Source organism: Sander lucioperca, chromosome 19 (genome assembly GCF_008315115.2).
Source record: "Sander lucioperca isolate FBNREF2018 chromosome 19, SLUC_FBN_1.2, whole genome shotgun sequence".
Lineage (NCBI taxonomy): Eukaryota > Metazoa > Chordata > Actinopteri > Perciformes > Percidae > Sander > Sander lucioperca.
This window is the reverse complement of record NC_050191.1, coordinates 7,703,629-7,727,833: the sequence shown is the minus strand read 5'-3', so window position 1 is coordinate 7,727,833 and position 24,205 is coordinate 7,703,629. Positions and strand designations below refer to the sequence as shown.

The 24,205-nt window shown below is 38.9% G+C and overlaps 2 protein-coding genes across 3 annotated transcripts; one reads left to right on the top strand and one right to left on the bottom strand.

The window, feature by feature from the left end:
* Positions 1-3,374: 3,374 nt before the first annotated feature.
* Positions 3,375-14,905, bottom strand: gnpat (glyceronephosphate O-acyltransferase). Its single transcript, XM_031321874.2, has 17 exons — positions 14,723-14,905; positions 13,464-13,655; positions 12,291-12,467; positions 12,033-12,162; positions 11,650-11,777; positions 11,358-11,433; positions 10,840-10,991; positions 10,539-10,669; positions 9,496-9,746; positions 9,304-9,402; positions 8,171-8,344; positions 7,757-7,836; positions 7,512-7,652; positions 6,631-6,730; positions 6,411-6,504; positions 4,807-4,868; positions 3,375-4,707 (listed from the first exon to the last, which is right to left on the bottom strand). The coding sequence occupies exons 1-17, from the start codon at positions 14,744-14,746 to the stop codon at positions 4,664-4,666; spliced, it is 2,055 nt and encodes a 684-aa protein (XP_031177734.1). The 5' UTR covers positions 14,747-14,905; the 3' UTR covers positions 3,375-4,663.
* A 65-nt stretch (positions 14,906-14,970) lies between these two features.
* Positions 14,971-23,729, top strand: c19h1orf131 (chromosome 19 C1orf131 homolog). Of its 2 annotated transcripts, none has more exons than XM_035995173.1 (9): positions 14,971-15,166; positions 15,676-15,870; positions 16,148-16,248; positions 19,260-19,313; positions 19,546-19,641; positions 19,760-19,846; positions 20,050-20,084; positions 20,471-20,615; positions 20,816-23,729. In XM_035995173.1, the coding sequence occupies exons 1-8, from the start codon at positions 15,100-15,102 to the stop codon at positions 20,613-20,615; spliced, it is 780 nt and encodes a 259-aa protein (XP_035851066.1). In that variant the 5' UTR covers positions 14,971-15,099; the 3' UTR covers positions 20,816-23,729. The 2 variants fall into 2 exon arrangements, with proteins under 2 accessions (XP_035851066.1, XP_031177735.1); XM_031321875.2 differs by having other exon boundaries at positions 19,251-19,313.
* Positions 23,730-24,205: the final 476 nt, after the last annotated feature.

Sequence of the window (24,205 nt, the reverse complement as noted above, 5' to 3'; positions counted from 1 at the left end):
TTTTTGAACAACTCTCCTCCCTTCATCGCCACACAACCTCACACTCTTCACTGGTACAAGCAGATTAATAAGCAGAGATGATAATTGCAGCTCTCTCTACATAAAATATCCATTACGGGAAATAAAAGTCATCTCATGGAACATTTCTAGGCATCAAATTGTCCCGATGGCAGTAGAATTTCTCACCATTAAAGAGGAAGTGGTTACACTGGGGACTGAAGCACTAAACAATGTGGAAACTGGGTGACCAGTACACCTGAGGAAAAGAAAAACAAAAGCTGAGTTTAAATCACTTTTTCGTTTAATTGTGCTCCTTTGGGACAGGTGAGGGTATTTTAGGCTGAAAAGTGTAATTTGCTTTAATCTGCTGGGACTCACAGTTGAATTATTGTGTAACGTATGGGTAATATTTGATTCCTGAGGTTTGAAAAGTTTTTACCTATGAGGATGTGCTCTCGGAGCACCTTTTCCTTCCCTAGCTAGTCAATAAAGAATGAGATAAGTGGTTTGAGGGGAGAATACTTGATAGCAGAGATGTTTTCATGATGAAATACTGTAGCTCAGCCGGTAGCCTATCTATATCTGGTTTGATTGAGAAAACCGTTAAATGTGTAGTAATTAGGATCTCATGGACTCTCCTGAGGGATTCCTGCCAGGCCCCAAATTTGACGTTTGAGTGCTGCTTTCCTCTTCTGTATGTAAATGTCTCAGCCTCCAGCACAGCACTGATAAACAGGATTTGCTGCAGCAAATGAGCTGAATCCATCAACCCACCGTTACCTAAGGTTAACTGCTGAAACATTATACACCAGGGTCCCTTTTTCTTTCAATCAATTAACTACATAGAGCACCACAGAGCCCTCCGGGCACAACACCATGCCAGCATGCACTCAGTCACACCTATACGCAAAGGAAAAGAATTACACAGACCAGCTTTAAATGAACAAAACTAAACACACTGCACTTCTGTCTGCTGCTTTTGTTTCCCAGCGGCTGCCATGGGTCACAAAGTAGTTTATTAGGGTGTTGCCCTCCTGCATGTGTGTATGTGAGTGCATGTGCCCCCTCTTCAATTCAGCTTGTCATAATGCAGTAGATAAAGTGCTGATATGGCTCTGGCTGACACTGTTATACACCAGCATCAGGGAGATGGATATGGATGGAGAGAAGGAGAAAGCAGCAGAATGTAGGAAATGGGTGGGGGGATGGATGGATGGATGGACTGGAGTGTGTATATAAGCAATTTGGTATGGCAACTTTAGATGAACCTATAATTTGTCAGAGACTGAGTGAGTGTGAAAGAATGGGCAATATGGATGGAAAGTGGTGGCTTTGCTGGCAGCAGTCTCTTACTCAGCAGCAGAGTCACAAAACATGATGAAAAATGCTGTTGTGATGGTGTGTGTGTGTGCGTGTGTGTGTGCGTGTGTGCGTGCGTGTGCGTGCGTGCGTGCATGCGTGTGTCTACAACCTGGCATAAACAAAGGGCTCAGAGAGGCAAGTCTGACACCTAGAGGTCTGTCAGATATAGTGGTTTCTCACCAGCTCTGTGAATGATGAAAATATATTATACCAATCAATTATTTGCAGTCGTGGACTGTAACTAACTACATTTACTCAAGTACAAATTCAAGCTACTTATACTTTAGTACTTTAGTATTTCCATTTTGCCACATTATACTTCTACTCTACTACATCTAAGAGGCAATATTGTAATTTTTATCTGACAGCTTTAGTTACTTTTCAGATGAGTTTTTCATCCCCTTCCTGTCCAGTGAAAACCATGTCTCCAGATGTGTTGATGTTGAATGCTTGTGATAAACTGAAGGATGAAGTGTTCCTATGTGTTGAGAAAATCTATTTTCCTATTACCTATTTCTAAAGCTAAATAAAGTCTTTAAAAAGCCTCTTGGATCAGCTGGAAAATGCATCAGCACAAAGCTGAAAACAGTGCTGTTTTTTTCTGACACCATGAAAAGTTGACGTTTTAGAGATAGGGGATTCTCACGAGACAGCGATGCTACAAACATATGATCTCATAGAATATGATGCATTGCTGCAGATTAAACTACCCAACAGTATATACAGTACATGATTTAAATGAGCACAACCTCACCCAACATCTACAGCAGTGAAATGCAACATACACATCAATGCAGCAGGAATATTAATCCAGATCCTTGACCAGAAACACATCAGCATGACTAAATATGAGCACGTTTTAATCAACTAGGATCAAAAAGTTTCTCTGAGCTGTCTGTCACATGATGTTTGACTATCTAACAAACATTAGATGTAATAGAATGATGAAGTGAATTCTGATCAATCTGAGCAACTCGACTCCAGTTCCTCTACAAAAGAGATGCAGTCTGCGCTGAAATATGTATTTCAAAACACTTTATTGACATGCTTTTGTATTTCATCAGCCTGTACAGTCAGTAATAAAAGGCCTCAACCAACACATACACACTTAAACGTGTAAGTACACACACAGATACATACACACGAGTCAAATATTTACACATTATACCGTATAAAAGCTGCTATTGAAAAACCACAAATACACTCACACTGTAGACTTGAAACATTGAATACCTGAACACCTGGTAACAAAAGGGTATGCATGCTCTGATGAAATGCTTGTTTGACATGGCCAGAATAAATTGGTGACATTAAGATTAATCAACTTTGTCCTGAAGATCTGTGTGTGCTCTACCTTTTTAGTTTGGGGTATTCAACAGTGGAACTTTATGAACTTTAGCACCACATACAATTACTGGGAAGGTGCATCCTCTCAAATACCTAACTTCTACTGGAGGCTTGTACTTTGGATGACACGCAGTGTGAGTTTTTATAGGCGCGTTTGGCTGGTTTCAAAATGGAAGATAATCAACTTAATATGGGCTACAATGACGTCAATGGATAGAGCATCTGAAAAACAAACAGATAATGTCCCTTTATTTCAACGAGACCTGTTCATTGGTTCATTGAATTATGGCCCAGGAACCATAATTGTAACTATTTCCGTGTGGTCAAAAGTGAGGGAGTACCTGTGGCTGTTTGGTTCTACCAATGAGGTTGTTTTTTTTCTGCCTTCAAAAGCAGCTCTGCCTGTTTCTGTAAAACCCCAAAACTGCTAACAGCACTGCAAAGGTAACATTGCTATTTAACAACCAAATAAATAGCTTCAAATTAAGAATTTTTAAACTAATCTAATTTGGAAATTTGATAAAAATTACACCCATCTGAATATGTCAGCTAAGTAGGTCAACAAGTCTGTAAAAAAAACCTATGTATATATGTATATCTATCTATATATATCTATATATATATATCTATATCTATATCTATATCTATATATCTATCTATCTATCTATCTATCTATCTCACCTGTTGGTCTGATATTTTAAAGCTCCTTACGTGACGTGACTGTTAATCCTCTGCTCCTCTGAGTTTCTGTGTTACAGCTCCCATTTTCCTTTATTTGGCTTTTTCTTTCTATTCCCTTGTAACAAAAAAAATTCTCTGCAAATGTAGATACACTTTAATATATTCTCTAAATTTAAATCAGTAACTATAAAGCATCTTCACTAACTATGCTAGACTGGAAAACATGAGAAAATATGTAAATGATCTCCAACAGTGAACGAAAACTTCAAACTTTTTCCTTTGGTGTAGCTGGCAGTGCTTCAGTATAACTAACGGCAATTGTATTGGCAACTAAGATTAGACTTGTAGCATTATCTCCACTGTGTAAACAAAGATGAATGAAGCTCGGAGTGTTGGCAAAAGGCCTGAGGGTGGTTTTAAATCCAACAATGACACCGGGTATAAGCTGTTGTTGAAATAGCCCTTGGGTCTGTAGCAAGTTCAACTTAAATATAAAAAACTCTTTCGTTCAAACAGTGCAAAAAAAAATGCACACAATTTTTACCAAAAGCTAAAATATGTAACCACCCAAATCTTCTTATTCACCAATTTCAGTAACTTTTGTTTCACGAAAAAAGCAATAACAAAGAGAAAACAGTATGTTAAAAGAGTGTTAAGATATGGGTCCACACCACATTGAATACCACAATGAATAAATTCATTAAAGTGCTCCAAAAAAAAATATTAGCACAATATTAGCAGCTTATAAATAAAAAGACGAGAGAATGAAAAAGCAGACTGAGAGTAACAGAAAGACATGCCACGCGGAGTGTTAGAGAACACACATCAAATGCATTAATGGAGAATGGCCACTATGCTGAGTGGAGTTGGCACATTCAGAAGCTTTCACAAGGCTGCTCATAGCAAAAGGTCAGTGTTTCAGAATGAGGCAAAGAGCTTTGAAGGCCTTACTCATCATCTGGCTTTATGAACATATATAAAAGGTTCTTAATAGAAAGATCGGAGAGAGAGAGAGAGAGAGAGAGAGAGAGAGAGAGAGAGAGAGAGAGAGAGAGAGAAAAAAGACTTATTGAAAAGAGACGTGAAGAGAAGATAGTGAAATTAAAGAAAACGAAAATAAATTGAGCTGTCACCAGATGGCAAGTCTTTTGTTTAGTTCCATCTCTCATAGAAAGCCTTTGGATGAGCCGACCGAGAAGAGCGGAGACGTCGTTGCATCAGGTAGAAGATTTCGACCCTCCCCAGTCCGTGTTTGGCTCATGAGGTCGGTGCATTAGAGGCGAGCGACGGCCGCTTTCTGAGTGGGGAGTTTTCCTCCTAGACACAGAGACACATGTAAAGATTTGTTTTAAAGTTCTGGAGAAAGAAACACTGTTTATTCCTGCTGGGTGTTTTAACTGACAGCTTGTTTCTTACCTAAAGTGTCTTCCAAAGAGTTCACCATCACCTTGTTAACCTTTAACATCTCCTGCTCCACTCTGAAATAAAAACATTGGAATGGTTTTGATTAGCACAAAATAAAGCTGGAGTTCATAGTGACTATTTCTTTGTTAGAAAGTAGTTCCAGCTGTGAAACCTGGAAAACCACCAAATCAATCATCAATAAACTACAAGTGTAGTTGGTGGCCCAACAAGATATAAAATGTAGACCTGTGGAGACGCATGAACCAGGAGCAAATCCACATTGAAATCTAATCCAGAAAGTGGGGATGGATCGGTCATACACTTAGGAAGGTTCAGAGGAACATAGCAAGACAAGCTCTGGACTATAATCCCCCAGGCAAGAGGAAGCTAGGGAGACCTAAATCCAACTGGAGGCGTTCCACGCTTGATGAACTGTCCAAGACGGGGAACTCCTGGCAAGAAGTAAAGACCTTAGCGCAGAGGAGAGTGACGTGGAGATCCATGGTGGACGCCCTATGCTCCCAAGGGGGCCAAGAGGACTAAGTAAAGTTCCAGTGAACTTTATCAGTGCTTTTTGTGGATTATATAAATAAAACCCAAGATTACAAAAGTCAATGAATAAAACTTACACAAAAAAGTTAGTTAATACATAAAAATAGTTTGATACATCTCAAGTTAGTACAAAAGCAATGTGTTAATCTACTGATAACCAAATGGAGGTGTTAGTAAGGAAAACACAAGACATCTAACATTCTATAGATAAAAAGGAACATTTACTGAAAACACAATAAAATAAAGATCTGTTATGAGTATGGTAAGTACAAGTACATTTATAAATGATACTACAATAAAATGAAGAGATGTTAATAGTAGGCATAATACAAGACAGCCATTAGTCTGTAAATAACATAAAACCGAACACAAAAAAGGAGATGGTGGTGGTTGTGGTGGAATTTCCAGAAACACCATGTAGTGGTATGATGAGACTAAAGGGAAAGCTTAGACATCAGGTCATCATCGGTCACAGGACAGGGGACGAGAGGATTCACCCGGTCTCTGTCATCCAAACCTGTTCTGTCCTCGCCTCCCTGTCTCAATCAGGGAGCCTATGTAGACAGCCGCATGATAAGGGAATGTTTGTTTCAGGACTATCTCCTTTTGGAGGTCAGTGTAAGCAGTGTAACACGGTGACATAGTTTCTCATGTACCTAGAACTATGCTCAAGGTGACCATCTTTTCTTTGGCGCCATCGGTATCTAGTTGGGGCTAGGGATATAAGCATCAGGAAAAGGCTCAGGAGTAGGGCTGCACGATTCACGATATTGGCGGGAATGATACATTTTTGATTCTCATTTTCATTGAAACACAAATACAAATATATTATAGTCATATAGTGTGATTTTTGCAAGAATCTGTACCAAACAGATTACAGATAAAATCATGAATTAAGCCAATATAGTGTGTGACGTAGGTATGTTGATATAGATACCTATGTGTTAAACTATTCTGGGGTTCTGGTAGCTTCCAGAGGATGTTTTACCTCATTGATATGCCCTATAACTGTCATTAAAGAGTTGTATCAAGCAGGGACCCAAGGATGATCAAAGCAAACTTACCCTTTCATTTTCCGTACAGCTCCAAGTCTTAGCAAAGCTGCCAGGGAGTTCTTCTGGAGGTCAGATGACAACACCTCCATGTATCTTAGTCTACCTGGATAACACACACACACACACACACACACACACACAAAACACAATTGTGCATTTTGTAAAAGGCTGAGGTAAAAAAAAAACACACACACAAATGAGAATCTTAAAAAAAGAAGAAGGTAAAAACCTGCTAGAAGAAGTTTTTTGATGAACTTCCGGACTGCGGGAATAAACTGTTTTTCTGTCAGAGTCTCAGTGGCCTCTTCACACAGGAACCGGCACACCACCTGAGAGAGAACACACACACACACACACACACACACACACACACACACACACACACACACACACACACACACACACACACACACACACACACACACACACACACACACACACACACACACACACACACACAGATTATGGGTTAACATCACCCTCTAGAGGACATCTGCAGTTCTACAACAGTTCTGGTTACTATAAGATTTATTTGTTAGCAAAAACAAGCATGATGTTTGCATGTGCTTCACCTTGTGTACATGCTTTATGCATTATATGTGCATTTATATATTTGCATGTATCTGCAGTAAAACATGTTAAATGCTACCTGGAATTAAATTCAAGCTCATGTAAGGATATGAATATATCAAGCTCTCAGAATGATTCTTAGAAAATAAACAGTTTGCTACTGCAGATTCATGATGGACTACTTTTGAGCTGTGAGAAAAACCCTGTTATTACAAGGTAAAAAATATTCTTAGAAATGCATGTCAGATTTACAGATCTTACATTTAAGCTCGACTCAATGAAACTTTATCAATATTAGATGCAACTTAGAAACAACGGGCTGTAACAAAACATGACATTACAACATTTCGCGCAACCAGGTCTTTGTCAGGCCTGGTAAAATGTTAAAACTAATTGAAAAGTGGCATATTCAAATCTAATCAAGTTCAGGGGCTTTAATCCAATGCGCAGATGCTCTCTGCTTCTTTGGATGCTATTATGCACACAACCACCCTTCTGTACACAAAACATGACACAACCATTACAAAGCGTCTCCTTCACCTGGTATCCTTGTAAGAAGGGATCCAACATAGTGGAGAGGAAGGCCAGTGTCCTGTGTCCTCTTTCAGTTACCAGAACCTCCTGCTGGGTAAACTGCAGAGCTCCGGTCTTCACCAGCAGGTAACAGGCCTCCTCGAAGTCCTACAGGACACACAAACATGGGTTAAATATGAAACCATACAATCATTTATTTTCTACATGTAGCCAGTTTTCAAGCACAAAAGTATGTATATGTTGTTCCTTACCTGCACTGTAGCTCCAGGACAGAGGATGAACTCATTGGAGAACATGTTTCTTAAGAAGCTGAAACTGTTGAAGACCTCCTCTGGAAAACACGTTCATGCAGGAGAACCAGCCAACATGCATTTTAACGCCTATATGATAGGTGTCTTTTTAAGTTGTAAAAAAGTGTAAGTAAGCGCACATAGAAAAGTCCTTGAAAGGCACAAGAATCTCCTGAGCGTTGTGGAATTTCTACAGTTTTTTCATGTGACACTAAAACTATAAAACAGTTAAATGTGTGGTGTTCTCTCCTTTACTGCATGGGCTGTATTGTTATATCACATTGTATAACGATGTTTGAACAGGCAGAGAACAGCACATTTTGTGTGTGTGTGTGTGTGTGTGTGTGTGTGTGTGTGTGTGTGTGTCAGTCTTACGTTTCTGGTTGGAGGAGGCGGTGTGGATGGCTAAGGCCAGCAGAGCTGGGCGGACAAAGACGTGCAGCGCCTGGTTCCTGTAGGAGGCGCAGGAGAGTAGGATGACTGCCTGGCTCAAGAGCTCCTCTTCTGGAGCGACGGAGCTGTGGGGCCCTGGCCCCGCTGGTCCTCTTGCTTTAAGACAAAGTTTAAAGTCAGACAATGGAAGATAGATCAGAAGTGGTATATACCACACTATGATGTAGTTGTAAGCAGACATGTAGTGGCTATTCATGCATTTGTCAACTACTATAACTCCTCATGTGGGAACCATAATTGTATAAACAGATAATGAATGACAATATAGTAAAACACAGTACTTAGATATGTCGTTATATCTGCTTCCAACTACATCACAGTGTGTTATAAACCATTAACTGTTGTCTTGTCTTTCTCCCAGTTTCTCTGAATAGAGACATTTACGTGAAATAGCCATTTTAAAGTGGGCAGAAAGTTTTTCACAAAGGCCTGATATACGCTTTAAAATACCTCCTAAACTGATGTGACTGTGTGCACTTTCTTTCTAGGATAATGTTGCTCTTGCCCAATTTCTTTTTTTACTGTACTTTATGTCTTGTCTGTAACTATGTTGTTTAAGAGTATAAACATACTGTTAAAAAAAAAAAAAAAGCGGCCTGATTTAAAAGTTTTGATGCAAATTTACAAATGAAAATTGCTGGCCTTTCAACCACAATGACGGAGTAGTTTTCCTGACTGAATTAGACATGTCGTTAGGCTGTTAGACATGCAACAGTGTACTGACAAATAAAGACCATTTAGCAAAGAAAAAAAACGTAATCATAGATTTGTATTTGAAAAAGTCAAAATGCATCTATTTTAAAAGCTTTTTTTGATGCTTTCCAAGCACAAAATAGTTTCTTTTTTAAAGCACACTGTACTTACATTTTCAGTCTATGATCACAGGAAATTGGCTTTGTATGTACTGGACTGGACTATGTAAGTGACAGCTAGATGCCTTAAATGTACTCCATAAATTGGCTTTAGAATTGCCCTGATGTTAAATGGAATAAAAATGAAAAGCACAAATAAAATACAGAAATCAAAGCAAGAAACACAAACAAAAAAATACAAACCTTGTTCCACTGCCAGCTGGACTTTATCCTCACAAATCCTCACTAGGCCTCGATGCAGGGTAAGACTAGAGGAAACTACCTCTGATGGAGGAATGTGGTCTGTAGTAGAGAAGAAGAAAATAATCGGAATAACCCACGTGAGCACACACAGAGCCAGCAGTATGATTGTGAACACTTGGGTTACTACTGTACCGGGCCAGTGGAGGAAGGCTCCGTACTGCCGGGAAAGGTCCCTGAGCCACACAGCTTGTGCAGTCAGCTCGCCCAGTGCTATCCCCCGTTTCTGCCCCGCCGCCTGGTTTTGGTGGTGGTACTGGAGCAGCAGGGAGGCCACGAGGACCCACGGCTTCAGGACCATGTTCTCCTCCTGGGCCCGCACCAGCCTGTAGGCCGAGTCATTCACGAAGCTGGCGATGTCCTCGCTGGGCCTCCTGGGTATGTGTCTGGAAATTAAACCTAAAAGTTAATCCATGGTTTTTATTTTTTATTTTCAACTGCATCTTTAAAAGAACACAGGTCTGGATTTACAGTAAAACTGCATTAAATCAAGGTGCCCTGCCACACGTATTTCATTACTTTGTGGTAATGTCTGAAGTACTACCATGGACTTTTTTGTAGAAAAAATGCCTTGGTTACCTTGTTTCAAGCCATTCTAGCGGGTATAGAAAGCCTGAAGGAAGACTCAGCTCGATTTGTGCCAGTTCTCATTAATATTCAATGAACTAAGCTGCTTGACTCTGATTGGCTAACAGCTAGCCAATGAGAGCCTGGCTATCGGCATCCTTTACCCAGCGCAACTGGGCGAGCTCATGAATAGTAATGAGCTCAGGCAACACCAGGTCAGACTGACCAGCTTTTGTAATTGGCCTGATTTCTCCGCTTATTTCTTTTCAGTGGCTAGAGCTGTAGCAGTTCATTTTCACATTCATGACATAACACAAACACATATGGACCAACAAAAAAATACAAGTAAAAATGGTTTTGTGTGGCAGGGCACCTTTAAAAGATATAGTTTTGATAGTAACACATTTTTAGATATCCAGCCTGACTAGAATAAGGAGCAGGCTTGAGGTGTTTACTGTCAGTTTTGCCAATTGTCTTTTTTAAGTGTAGATTTCTTTTTAAGCACGAACATTAAGGCAGGCACAAGACAGACGGACAATGCGAAACATAAGCTGTCTTAATGTTTTTTTTAGACCACACACATACAGTAAGTTAATGTTGATCTATCGTACCTTGGTACCAGGTTGAACTGGCAGCGGTTAACTTTGCCCTGGGCTAAACTTCTGACAGACACAGGTTGACCAAAGTACACATGGATACTGCCGTAGTCTTCACTGAGGATCTTTCTGGCTTTGAACAGACCCTACAAAAGGAGAGATAAACAAGAGAAGCAGATGTTGTGACATGGCAGAATATGTGTGCAGGATTTTGTTAGGCTGCGAAATATGACCTATACAGGTTTTGCATACCCATAAAAAGTAATTATGTTTCCATTCATCGTTTATAGACAAGTCAGATGTTTAAATGACTCACTGAAGTGGATTCTTTGGGTTTGGGAATACCCAGCAGCTCTCTGGCATAAAGTGTCTCCTCCAAGACCCTCTCATAGCTGATGCTGACTGGGACCACATTAACATCAAACACCTCCCCTTTAAGGAACGGATCCATGACTATATTCAACAAACCTGGAAGAGGACAGAAAGGTGACGGCCTATCGAATAAAATGGGTCACATTAGTTGCACCACAGAAAAATGAGAACATTTGGAGAACCGTGTTGAAATATGTTGAAAATACACTTTGATATTTTGACTTTGCTGATTAATAATATTGCTGGGATTCCCTTAATGTACAACATGTTCACTTTTTTTTTTGTCACATATATGTTTTACACAAGACAATGTGCTGGCAGGAGGAAATAAAACAAAGGATCTGATTTGGGTCTCATCAAACATCTGACTGCAGATGTTTGACAGGTGACATGTGGATTAAGAATTTTGTTTTTTTTCCACGTAAAGCTCAGAGTTTATAGTTGCTTTTTCTTGTAACTTACCCAACTTTGGAGTCAAAGACTTGGACGTTCGGCTTCTGGTCCCCTCTAGGAAAAATTCAACTGGTGCAAATCCATTCTGTGTGAAGTGAAAAAATAAAAATAAAATCATTAAAAATCAATCAATAATAATAATAATAAAGTGTACACTCTCTCATTGGCCACAGTGAACTCATTAAAGTATAGGGCTTTCTTGTGACTTAAATAGCCCCACACAAAATGTCACTACTCCCCAACCTTACTACACTCCCGACAAAAGACAAAAAGAATTTGGATAAAAGAAAGTTGTCCTTACCTTGAGCATGGTCTTGACGTACTCTGAGAAGAGAGCCCAGTACAGCTTGTCCCCACCAAAAGACCTTCGAATGAAGAATGCTCCAGACATCCGCAGCATCTCTCCAACAAATTTCATCCCCATAAAGTCTGTAGAGAAAAACAAACTGTGTTATATACAAATCGTGATAGTTTTGGACTGCATTATATTGAGGGGGATTTATCATATCCGGGCCGCCTATTTGAATAAACAAAACATTAAAAATACCTTTAAATATACTGCAGTTTACACCAACAATACATATGTACAGCCTAAAAAACAATAGCATCTCTGACAGCGTCAACAAATGCTCAACATTGAGCTTGAAACACAGTGTATACACTCTTGCTCTTTTCATTGCTTACCCATGCCGGCAGCAATGACAGGCAGAGCCACGTCGTAGGTGTACAGGATGTATGACATCAGCAGGAAGTCCATGTAACTACGGTGACTGGGTAACAGGACTACCGGGTGCTCCTGAATGGCCTGTTGGAGCTAACAACAAAGGAGAAAAACAAACTGATCAAGTTGTGTATTTGTGTGCCCGTGTCAGTCATCTTCATGGTGTTTTTTACTTTTCACTCACACTCTGTTCTAAGTGTCAGGTGTGTATTCTTGCTCACCCTCTGGATGCCGTCTTCGTTGACACAGATGCTCCTGAACAAGGTTTTAAAGGCTTTGCTGAGTGTGAAGGCAAAGAAGCGAACCGTGCTGAGCTGCAGACATTGAGCCATCTCCTCCAAGATGGCCGACGCCTCCTCCTTGATGTCATCAGTCGCCTTGCCCGTCTCTTTGGAAACCTAAAATAATGATATCCCGTCCAGTAAAAAAAATAAATATATAATATAAAAACAAGTTGTAATTAGTTATAAAAAATGTGCAGATCTGTATCAACTTAATATGGTTTTATAGTTAGTTATATTTTATTTCTGTGTCATGCCAAACATTTTGGCCCATCCCACATGGGATTACAAGACACCACAAACTTATTTAACAAACGTCTTCCTGTCACATATACAAATCATTCGGAGAAATACATGAATACAAATATACACACACACACACACACACACAACAAATCCTCATCTACAATAATAATAACACCTACCATTGTTATTATTACCATAATTACACCTACCATTAATACAACGATTGGAAAGTGTTTCTCTGTAAGATGATAAATTAATCGTCTACGTAATAAGAATAACAAAGTTTGAACTGTAGTTTGCACAAAGCTGCTTTTCCTAATTCTTGTCTACTGCAACTGACGATTATTTTCATTATTGATTAATCTGCAGACTATGTTATGGATTCATGAATAAATCATTTCATCTATAAAAAGTCTGAAGATTATAAAAGAAATGATGGTTTGTGTTGAGTTTGTTCGACCAACAGTACAACATTTAAAAAGATATTCAATGCACATTTAAATCAAACAGAGAAAAAAAACGGAATTCTTCACATTTGAGAAGCTGAAATCAGCTAGTTTTCTGATATTTTCGCGCAAAAGATAAAAAATTAATCCTTCAGCAAAATAGTTGCCGATTTTTTCTGACGATCAACTAATCGATTAATCGTTGCAGCTCTAGTTCGCTGTATTTGTCGATACAAAAATCCCCATGGCTGGAAGAAGCAGTCAAGTCTCTGAGTCTATCAATTACAAAAAAACAGAATAAAGACTGAAAAACTGCACAAAAAGGTACTGCTCTTAACTAACCTGCCAACATTTGAGTGTAATCATGAGACCAGAACCATCAGGCACTGTATAACCAGAATGACAACCGTCTTTTATTTACCTGATTGATGACGTAATGTAGCTGATCAGACTGAAGCACCATGCTCTTCAGCATGCTGGATGTACAGGGCGTCACACCTTTGTAAAGAACCGGAGTGTAACATCTGAGGGCGTATTTCAGGTCGCTGGAGTTCCTCCTCTCCTCCAAAATGTCCTCAAAGTCATCTCTCTTCTTCAGCATAGGGTCTCTATGCTATTACACAACAAAAACATCACAATACATTAGAATCAGACATATATCTGTATGTCTCCATTGTTTATTGTTGTAACCATAACGTTCTTAATATACTTTTTTTGTTGACAAATTCACTTTATCAAGCAGTATGCATAACATACTGTATTAACATACCTCCAGCTGTTTATTCTGCATATATCATTTACTTATACACTTACCTGCACTGCATGCTGTGCATGTTCATTCTGTTCATACTGTGTATATTGTAGCATATTATCTCCCCTTACCGTTTATTCTATATATATATTTATTCTATATAGCCTATTACTGCTTTTTCTGTACGTCACTGCCTTTTATCTTATTATGTAAACTGGATTTTTTTTGTCTCAGTGCCTTTAATCTTTGCAATGACAATCAAGTTCAATCTAATACAAAAATAAATAAATAAAGGGGGTAAGAGAGTGCAAAGCCCTGGTTTTCCCTCTGTGACACTATTAGATGAGATTTTATTTTATTTATTTTAACTGATGTACAGACAAATCTATGGTGTACACTAAGGCACCAGTCTCTGCAACCACAGACCATTTATGTGGTATTTACATAGGGCCATAAAAAAGTAAAGTAGCAATACCACAGTGTAAAAATACTCTGTACGAGTAAAAGTCCTGCATTCATTCCTGGAATTGTGTGCAATGTAAGACTGGAGTCAACTTCCTTGTATGTGTACACACACTTGGACAACGAACCACAAACACAAAAACACTGAATACTGTAGTATAGCTTTAGTTACATAACAAACAAACTGTCATGCAGGAAACATGCATATAAAGCACCAATGTAAAGTGGCGATTGCTTAACAGCCTTTTGTAGTAACTTATTGAAAAATGTCGCAAAGTAAATCATTACACTGCCTAATTACATTTTAAATTGCATGTTTCTGTAACAACGACAAAAACAACAACAAGACAGAAGAGCCTGTTTCGATGATTTTTTTGAATGAAATGTCAAATAGTGTTCACTGAGTTACAGCAGAGAGTTAGCTAAGTTAGCTTAGCTCCCTGGCAAGCAAAGCAAAGCATACATACCGAATAAAAAGCGTTGATTGCCATACTTTGTCACACTTTACACACACTTAGACGCTGCATCCAGTGAAGTTGTACGTGCAGAGATGTGTGTACGGTTCCTGCCTCTTGATGTAATACTTGTGGTTGATAACAGCACTTGCAGAACTTCACATGGGCGTGTAAACCATGGATGTATTAAGATAACGTAAACTCATAGCGTAAACTGGCATATCCGTGGCATTTCCGCAACTACGGCAGCCGGAAAGGAGTCGAACCAACCTGGTACTGTATGGTTGTCCCACGTGCTTTTACAGTTTGTTGTCATCCGGCTGTTATCGTTGAGTCCCGATAAGTTAGAAACTATTTTGCTTTTATCCTGCTTGTACAGTTAGCTTAAAATGAACGGTAAAGAAGACGAAGATTGTCTATTTCTTGAGCACGTTTTGGATAAACTTTATGAGTTTGGTAAGTGCTGTTAGCTAGTTTCGTTAGCTTTACTAGCATACTTTATAGGCTGGTGTTGCCTGTTGTTAATTACGCTATGTCTCATTTGTTTTACTATGGCTCCGCTGGCACGATATAACTGTTTTAAAACAAAAATAATGTATCTGTTATATAAATTATGATGCGTTAACTCAGTTAAAACTATAGAACTGACACTAATGTTAGCTAACCCCATTGCTAACGTCCAGCTTTAGCTGGTTGTCCCCAGCATGGGTCGTTTATAATACATCCATGGTAACCAATCAATGACATGTACTTGTATTGCTTAGACTGTATGTATGTATGTATGTATGTATGTATGTATCAAATGAATGTGTAATTACAGAAAAAATGGTGGTATCATATTCAGCTAGTTCCTCATGTTGAGAGGAAAGGATGGTTAGAGCAAGTTAATTTTGTTTGCAAAAAAAAGTTGCAAGGACTAGAATTAGATGTTTGATTCATGCTCATGTTGTTGACTGATGGTGCAGATGATGGACCAGCATCAAAAAAGAAGCTCAAGTCTCAGAAGAAGAAAAAACGAAAAAGACCTGAGGAAGAGGAGGAGGAGGAAGAAGAAGAGCAGTTCCCTACAGTCAAGGATATCTGCATTGACACTGAAGACAACAGAGCAGATTATGTTGGCACTGAACACCAGCAGCAACAACCGAAGAGTGGGGAAACAGGTGGGAAGTATAGCAACACACTCACATGTGATAGATATATTCTCCATTGACTCATTTCCCCCCACAAAATCAATCCAAAGGTCTCCAGATGAATGTGTGTAATATTGATGCTTTTAAACTGATCTATAATTAATGACTTAGCATATATGTGCACAGCTGTCAATAATTTAAAAAAAAAAGCTTTCAAACTCTCCCCTCCTCTAGCCTCCTCATCTTCCACCACTCATTTCTCCACTCCTCTTTTTCTTATTGGTTTAATGTAACGTGTCTTCTTCAGGTCCAACCATCCGGCAGGTGAGCCAGGTGGAGGTTGTGACATTTCAGGACCCGAGAAAGAAACCGAAAACCAAGCAGATGCCAGCCCCTGACAAAATGCCTGTAAGTCTACGCAACTTTAACTCACTCTGTGTACATCATTTATAAAAGTTCAGCTTAGATTAATGACATGAAGGCCAAATCCTTTTGATTCAGGTAACGATATGAGCTGTTCTCAAGTGCATTAAAGGGGTGCTATACAGTTTTGTCCATTTCTTCGCTTTTTGCTGGCAGGTTTCTCTATAGAGCTCCCCCTACAGCTTCAGAATAGATATTTGCCAGCTCCAGTGTTTACTTGTGTCTGACTCCTCGCTCGGTCAGTCTGCCGTTTCCTCTTTCTCTATTCCTCCGACAATGCTTTCCTAGCTTTCTGCTTCTTTTTTGCCGGCTCAGCCATGAGGATAGTGTGAAAAACTGCATCTCTACGTTGTTAGCCGGTCCCTGAATGGGCGTATGTGTGCAGTGCCGTGAAGTAGGGCTGGGCAATATATCGATATTATATCGATATCGATATATGAGGCTAGATATCGTCTTAAATTTTGGATATCGTAATATCCTGATATGACACAAGTGGTGTCTTTTCCTGGTTTTAAAGGCTGCATTACAGTAAAGTGATGTAATTTTCTGAACGTACCAGGCTGTTGTAACTGTTCTATTATTTGCCTTTACCCACATAGTTATTATATCCACATAACTGATGATTATATATCAAAAATCTCATTGTGTAAATATTTTGTGAAAGCACAAATTGTCAAACCTACAATATCGCCACAATATCGATATCGAGGTATTTGGTCAAAAATATCAGGATATTTGATTTTCTCCGTAACGCCCAGCCCTACCGTGAAGCAATTCGTTACATTGCGAGACCTGATATCACGCGATACTTCCTGACGCTGAGACCGGCGGCTCACCGGCCGAAAGTTGCAAGGGTGGTTTTTCCGCTCACAGGCGCTTGGGGGAAGCGAAACGACCACCATTCAACTCGAAAAAAGTCATATAATCATTCCAATGACTCCAAAGCTGTTCAGTTAAGGTAAATTAAGCTAACAAAACTGCATAGTTCCCCTTAAACGGCATTCTCTTGCCCCATTAATGGTAAAGATCCAAGAGTAGCATATTGTAAAATGTGCATCTATAATAATGAATTAAGGACACATTACAAATTGTTATATTCAGGTTTACTGTAAAGATGTAGGCAGTGTCTGTCTGATTCCCATACCCTGTGTTTGTTAAAAACATCATTATATGGTATGCTCATATATAGGGCTACAACTAATGATTATATTCATTATCAATTAGTGTGCCGTTATTTTATCCATGAATCGACTAATCATCTGATCTATAAATTGTCAGATAATAGTGAAAAATGCCCGTTATAATCTCTCATGGGCCAAGGTGATGTATTGGTATAGCTTGTTTTATTTGAACAAATGTCCAAAACCCAAGGATTGAGTTTAGTGTCATAAATACCAAATGTCGTCATATATACATATATGATATAATACAATCCTGACATTTGAGAAGCTGGAACCAGGAAATGTTGAAAAATAACTAAAACAATTGAAAAATTATAAAAATAACAGATTTATTTTTTTTGCAGAGATCATCTGTTTTCATCCACTTCTACTGAAAAATGTAATTGAATTAAAATCCCAACCACAAAGAAACGTGTTTCCATCTATACTCAGAAAATGATCCGCCGTTTGCACTGCGTTTTACATTGTGTGTCGCTCGTCACATCTGGTGATGCATTTGCAGACTTGATAAACAGCACAAAGGGAAGTTATGTTTGTTATTGCACAAAATATACACTCACCTAAAGGATTATACATGGCAGCTGCTTCAATGAATTTAGGGGTGTGGTCCTGGTCAAGACAATCTCCCGAACTCCAAACTGAATGTCAGAATGGGAAAGAAAGGTGATCTAAGCAACTTTGAGCGTGGCATGGTTGTTGGTGCCAGACGGGTGGTCTGAGTGTTTCACTATCTGCTCAGTTACTGGGATTTTCACGCACAACCATTTCTAGGGTTTACAAAGAATGGTCTGAAAAAGGAAAAACATCCAGTATTCGGCAGTCCTGGGGGGCGAAAATGCCTTGTTGATGCTAGAGGTCAGAGGAGAATGGGCCGAGCGATTCAAGCCGATAGAAGATCAACTTTGACTCAAATAACCACTCGTTACAACCGAGGTATGCAGCAAAGCATTTGTGAAGCCACTACACGCACAACCTTGAGGCGGATGGGCTCCACCAGCAGAAGACCCCACCGGGTACCACTCATCTCCACTAAAAATAGGAAAATGAGGCTACCATTTGCACGAGCTCACCAAAATTGGACAGTTGAAGACTGGAAAAATGTTGCCTGGTCTGATGAGTCTCGATTTCTGTTGAGACATTCAGATGGTAGAGTCAGAATTTGGCATAAACAGAATGAGAACATGGATCCGTCATGCCTTGTTACCACTGTGCAGGCTGGTGGTGGTGGTGGTGTAATGGTGTGGGAGATGCAATCCTATCAATATGGGCCAACACTTCTAAAAAATGCTTCCAGCACCTTGTTGAATCCATGCCACAAAGAATTAAGACAGTTCTGAAGGCGAAACGGGGTCAAACACGGTATTAGTAAGGTGTTCCTAATAATCCTTTAGATGAGTGTATATATTGCATTACAGGATAAAACAGTGGCAATTACAATTTTAATTTCTGGCCAAAGAGAGTAGATAGTGGAAGGAGTGAAGTAAATTTTCTTTTGCAAGAGATGTGACAACATCCTCTTTGCAACATGAACTGAGTTAATAAAAAATGGGGTCTTTTACTGTTGTCACTGACAGATTTGTTTAAGCAAACAATTGTATCACAGTTAATTTCACAACAAGTAATCTGTTTGTGCAAATGCAAAATGTTTTTCAACTTTGACATTTTAAAACCTAACCTCTTCCATGTTGCTGTGTGACCTCTAGTCAACCCTCTCTGTTTATGTGCGTCTTGTCACCATCCATTCCCTTCACGTTCCCTCTCTTCTTATCTTTGTTGCCTCTGGTTATGTGATGTCCTCACTTCAAGGCCCTTCAGAAGACAACAGAGACGAAGGAAAGCGACCCACTAGAAGAACTCAATTTGGAAAAGGTGACAGTTTTATCACAATTTACTGTAGATGTTTTTTTGTTTGTTTTACATGATACATTTAAACGTTCAGCCTGAAGTTGCGATGTGTGAATTGATTCTTCTCATGGCTTCATTTTGTCGCTGCCTCGCTATGTAAAAAATATTTTCTGACTCCGTAATTAATTACCTTACATTTAGCCCAATTCATCTCTGTGATGCGTTTGCATTCATACTGTATTTGTGTCTCCATCAGGCTCGTCTTGAGGTCCATCGGTTTGGGATCACAGGCTATAGGAAGGAGCAGCAGCGTGTTTTTGAACAGGACAGAGCTGTCATGCTAGGAGCCAGAGTAAGGACAACTTTGTTTTCTCGTTTTTAGTAAAAGTGCTGTACATATTTAAATAGCATCAAAGCCTTTTTAATAGCCAAGTGACCAATTCACAACTTACTTATTGCATCTAAACCAGCCTCCTAAGAAGGACTACGTCAACTACAAGATGCTGCAGCAGCAGATCAAAGAGAAGAAGCAGAAAGCAAAGGAGGAGGTTCAGCCGGTAAGACTTGCACCAGTCACGCTCAGGCTGAATCCAAACCAAACTGCTCTAGCTAGTAAATGTATTTTAAAATAAAGGGGTGGTACGTTTCCATTAAATCATTAACACATTTTGAAATTGATGAAAATAAACACAATGGTAATTAAAAAAAAAAAATCATATTATGCCTATTCTCCTTCTTATTCCGTGTCATCGCTCTGAAGGACCTGAAGAAAAAAAAGAAGCAGAGTAATCAAAGGTGGGTGAGAGAGACATTTCTGAATATACCTGCAAACATTTTCCTCTATGATTTGATACGTAAAGATCACAGGGCAGTAGGGTGGCGTAAAGAGTATTAAAACATTTATCTTGGAAGACACAGGCTGAAACCATCAAGCCAGCAAACATTTTCTTTTTAGTGTAAGTGTCTTTGAATCTGTAATCTAAGTATTGTACATTATTATCTTCATCTAAGTCGTTCCTTAGCACAGAATGCATCCACAAATTAATTAATCCTAAAATATGGATAGAAAACACAGCACTAGTGTTTTGAATTAGCATAACAAAATTAACAGATACTTATACAGGCTGTCTTGCATCTCAGTGGTTGAAACCTGTGTTTGCCTGTGCTGCCATCTCCACCAGGGACAAGAAGAGAAAGGTGTCCGCTGGCTCTGGCTCTGGATCTGGCTCGGCCCTCTCAGGTCAGGTGGGCCGCTTCAAGAACGGCATGCTGATCCTCAGCTCCAAGGAGATCCAGAAAATCAAAGGCAACAAGAGGCGCAAATAGGTGAGTGTGTTCTTGTACTTCTAGCTAATGATCGAAGAGGAATTTAGAAAAAACATTTCTCAAAGTCAGGACTACTACTGGTCTTCACTTGGGAGTTTAGAGTTTGAACCAGAATAATTTAAGCATAAGTTTAAACATCTGGTGACACAGTTAAAGGGGACAGAATGTGGTCATTGAGAGGTGCCTATGTTTGTTTTCAGGTGAGCGATTAAATCCTCCAGGATAGGAAAACATACGCAGACCAGAGGAAGAACTGGCATCCAAAACACCGTCAGTGGCTCAGCTTACTGCAGGACTGGAAGTAGATGAGAGCCGAAATACAACGTGAGGTGTAAGGCTGATTTCCACAGGACTTGTCTGCAGTTAAATATAAGACGGTGTTAATGGAGACAGACGGCTGAGTCAGAATCCAATTTACCGATGGACCCTGAATATACACAGTGGCAGGACGTTAATGCAAGAAACTGGAGACTGTAAAATCATATTCCATCACAGTTAATTTATTTTTGTTTTTATAAATGACCGAAAAACGAAAAAAAGACATTTGCGTTTCTCGTGTTTTACACTGTAAAGGTTTTTAAATTATGCAGTTACAATGCATTTCTCATATACAAACCATGAAGTTGTATAAAACATTTACATTTATATTTATATTGGCAGGAAGGGAGGGGATCATAACAGTACAGATGGGGGTAATAATTTAAAAAAAAAAAAAAACAATGTACACACAAGTAAAGTTCTGGCAGACATTTTCATGAAGAAACACATCATACAAACATGAGAAAGTAGTTTTTCTCCCTTTATAAACCCTTACTGTATGTACATGACTTCTTCGTGCTAGTTGTAAACATTACAGATATTTTACAGAAAAACAGTTTTTAATGTCGTTAAAGGGAAAACCTAAAACGATGGCTTCTGAGCGATGATGATGGCGAAACAAGAGGTGTGATCTGGCAGTGTGCGGCTGGGTGAGGTCACAACTTCTCACACCATTTTCTTGAAGCAGCTTTTGTGTTATTTATACATTTCAAAAAAGTAAGAGCATGAGAAAATATGAAGCTTATCTGCAGCGTGTGCGTGCGTGCGTGTGTGTGTTTGCCAACCCTTGGCAATAAATCAGTGTGTGTGTATAAGTAGCCATTCACTCTTATACTTAACAACTTGAAGAGGGCAATATACAAAAGAAAATAAATATGTAATTAAATATATTTACATACTTTATAGAGTACATAAAGCTTCCATTCTTTAAGTTAAATAGCTAACAGCAGTGACATGCTTTCTCCCCTGCACCATATGTTAAATTAAATCTCATTCATGGGTGGGTAAGGGTGGGGGTAAAGGGACATGCCATACAAGCATTCTTACAATACCATAGCTAGACAGGAGTGACTACAATGTTACTCATTTTAAATGTGATTTCTTCCATATAAAGTAGTGTTTTGATATTCATGTAAAAAAAAAAAAAAAATGAAAGGATAACCTCATTTTACCCGATATGCTGTCTGACTGTCTGAACCTCCATCTAACACCTTTTAGCTTTTATCCCCTCCTGTGATGATTTCCACTGCACCATTTTGACATCCACACAACCCGCTGACATGTAACCCCAAATCATCCAGACTTTCAGACAAAGCCCCTCTGGTTATATGATAGGTGTTGCTCGTGGCCTTAAAATCTATTCCTAGTAATGGCACGGTCAACTTCGGGGGCGGATTTTGTCCTCTGGTGTGGTAGGACGATCAGAGGGTAAGGCTGAGCAGAGCAGCCAGAAAGCCTCACCTTAAGTGGAAAGCTGACAGTCAAGACATCAGGAGAAATTCCCCTTTGGCAGATTGTTAGATATTTGCTTTCTGGGTCGGGGGAAACTTCACATCCCGACTTTGAGACTAATGCTGCATTCATGTCAAGCAGGAAATATGGTAAATCTAGGCGCTAGTTTCAATTGGTAGACCATATACAGAATGCCAAATGAAATTCAAAAAAAATGCTTTCTATTTGATTTTATGGCCTGAATAATTAGAAGCACTGAAATGCTTAATTAATCCTGCAACAACTGCTTTTTTTTGGCACTTTGGGAGCAAACAAAACAGATGTGGCAACGTTGACATCACCTTTTAAGTAAATATGGTAAACTTGTTAGCAAACAGTTGCTTATTTTTACACATCCAGCAGACAAGGAGCAACATTAGCTTAACATTTGAGTTGTGTTTTTGGCCAAAAGACAAATCTAAGTACAATATTTGCTCTCCCTTTAGCTCTGCTTTTGGTCCCCACCAACTACTCATAAATATCTGTCTCTTTAGCTGCTAAATGCTCCACTATGTTCACCAGCTAGTCGCTAAATGTGTCTGTCGGTTTATTGCTCGACAGGAAGCGTACAGTGAGAATGTTGGCCTGCTGCCTCTGAAAACACTGATATATGAGACCATCAGAGTTAATCGAAACAGTAAAGTTAAAAGCCAGAAAACCAAGACGATGAGCTGAAAGACACTAAAATGCTCCAAACTGCAGGGTTTGGTGATTATTTTCCGGGTACATGATAAGAGTGATTCACATTACACTGATATCCATTGTTAATAAAATATAAATGTTAAACAATCTTTACCACATAGATTTGAATGCAGCTGTAGGTGCAAAAAGCCAGTTAGAGCTTTTTGCAAACTTAAATGGGAGCATAATATACCTGCAGTTTGTAGTTCTGGGATGTACATTTTTATAAATTTAACATTATAGGTAACAGCTTTGATTTAATAAATAAATGCATTAAGTAAAACATACTAAAATTGAAAGATATCTTATTATACTACTCTGATGTTCTACAATTAAATATATTCTTTTAAAAAAAGGTATAGGCTAACACATTGTATAATGTCCCTGCTGTTGTATTGAAAATAGACCTCACTAATTCCAGTAAGAAATACCTCCTTTAACTTATAGTGTTTCTGTCCAGTCACCTGGCATATTTAAAGTGTGTGTTGAACTGAGAATTTAAAAGAATACAGGTGTGGTAAGTAACTGCTGCCTGCAATCATAATAATTTGTACACCTTCATAAAAACTTGTAAAAATGTAAATGACTGATATTTTATGTCCCTGATTAAATGTTTGAATATCATGAGATAGTTTATGATTTGAGTTATAGTAAGAAATGTAACTCTCACACCTCGTCAGATAAAATGTTTGCTGACATTATTTAAAGTCAGCAATTAAGAGGTATGAAAACAGTCGGCTAACGTGAAACAGGATGAGTTCATGAGTCCTGTTGTTGCCACCATCCACCAGCAGAGGGCGAGCTGTCGTAGCAGTTGGCTTTAACATCATTCATTGCAAAGACAGTAATACAGTACACTATTTACAATACCAGCTTCAGATATTTTGTAAACTTGTTCGACGCTTAATCCATGCTTAATATCACACGTCATAATCATAACTCACATATCAGTATTTACATTTGTTTGTGGATTTTCGTTCACACATGAACCCAATCTTCGTATTGGCAGGCGTGTCTCATAACTTCTTTCTCACACAACATCATAGGGAATAGAGATATTTCAGATATTGTAATAAAGATGAAATTCATTAATTTAAAAA

Excerpts from the sequence above, each read along its gene's own strand:
- gnpat (XM_031321874.2), bottom strand. The coding sequence starts at position 14,746 with ATGGCAATCAACGCTTTTTATTCG. Across the intron at positions 6,731-7,511 it reads CCTTCTTACAAGGATACCAG|GTGGTGTGCCGGTTCCTGTG; the intron begins GTGAAGGAGACG and ends GTTCTCTCTCAG. Across the intron at positions 6,505-6,630 it reads CAAAAAACTTCTTCTAGCAG|GTAGACTAAGATACATGGAG; the intron begins GTTTTTACCTTC and ends TGTGTTATCCAG.
- c19h1orf131 (XM_031321875.2), top strand. The coding sequence starts at position 15,100 with ATGAACGGTAAAGAAGACGAAGATTGTCTATTTCTTGAGCACGTTTTG. Across the intron at positions 19,314-19,545 it reads AAGAACTCAATTTGGAAAAG|GCTCGTCTTGAGGTCCATCG; the intron begins GTGACAGTTTTA and ends TGTCTCCATCAG. Across the intron at positions 19,642-19,759 it reads CTGTCATGCTAGGAGCCAGA|CCTCCTAAGAAGGACTACGT; the intron begins GTAAGGACAACT and ends CATCTAAACCAG.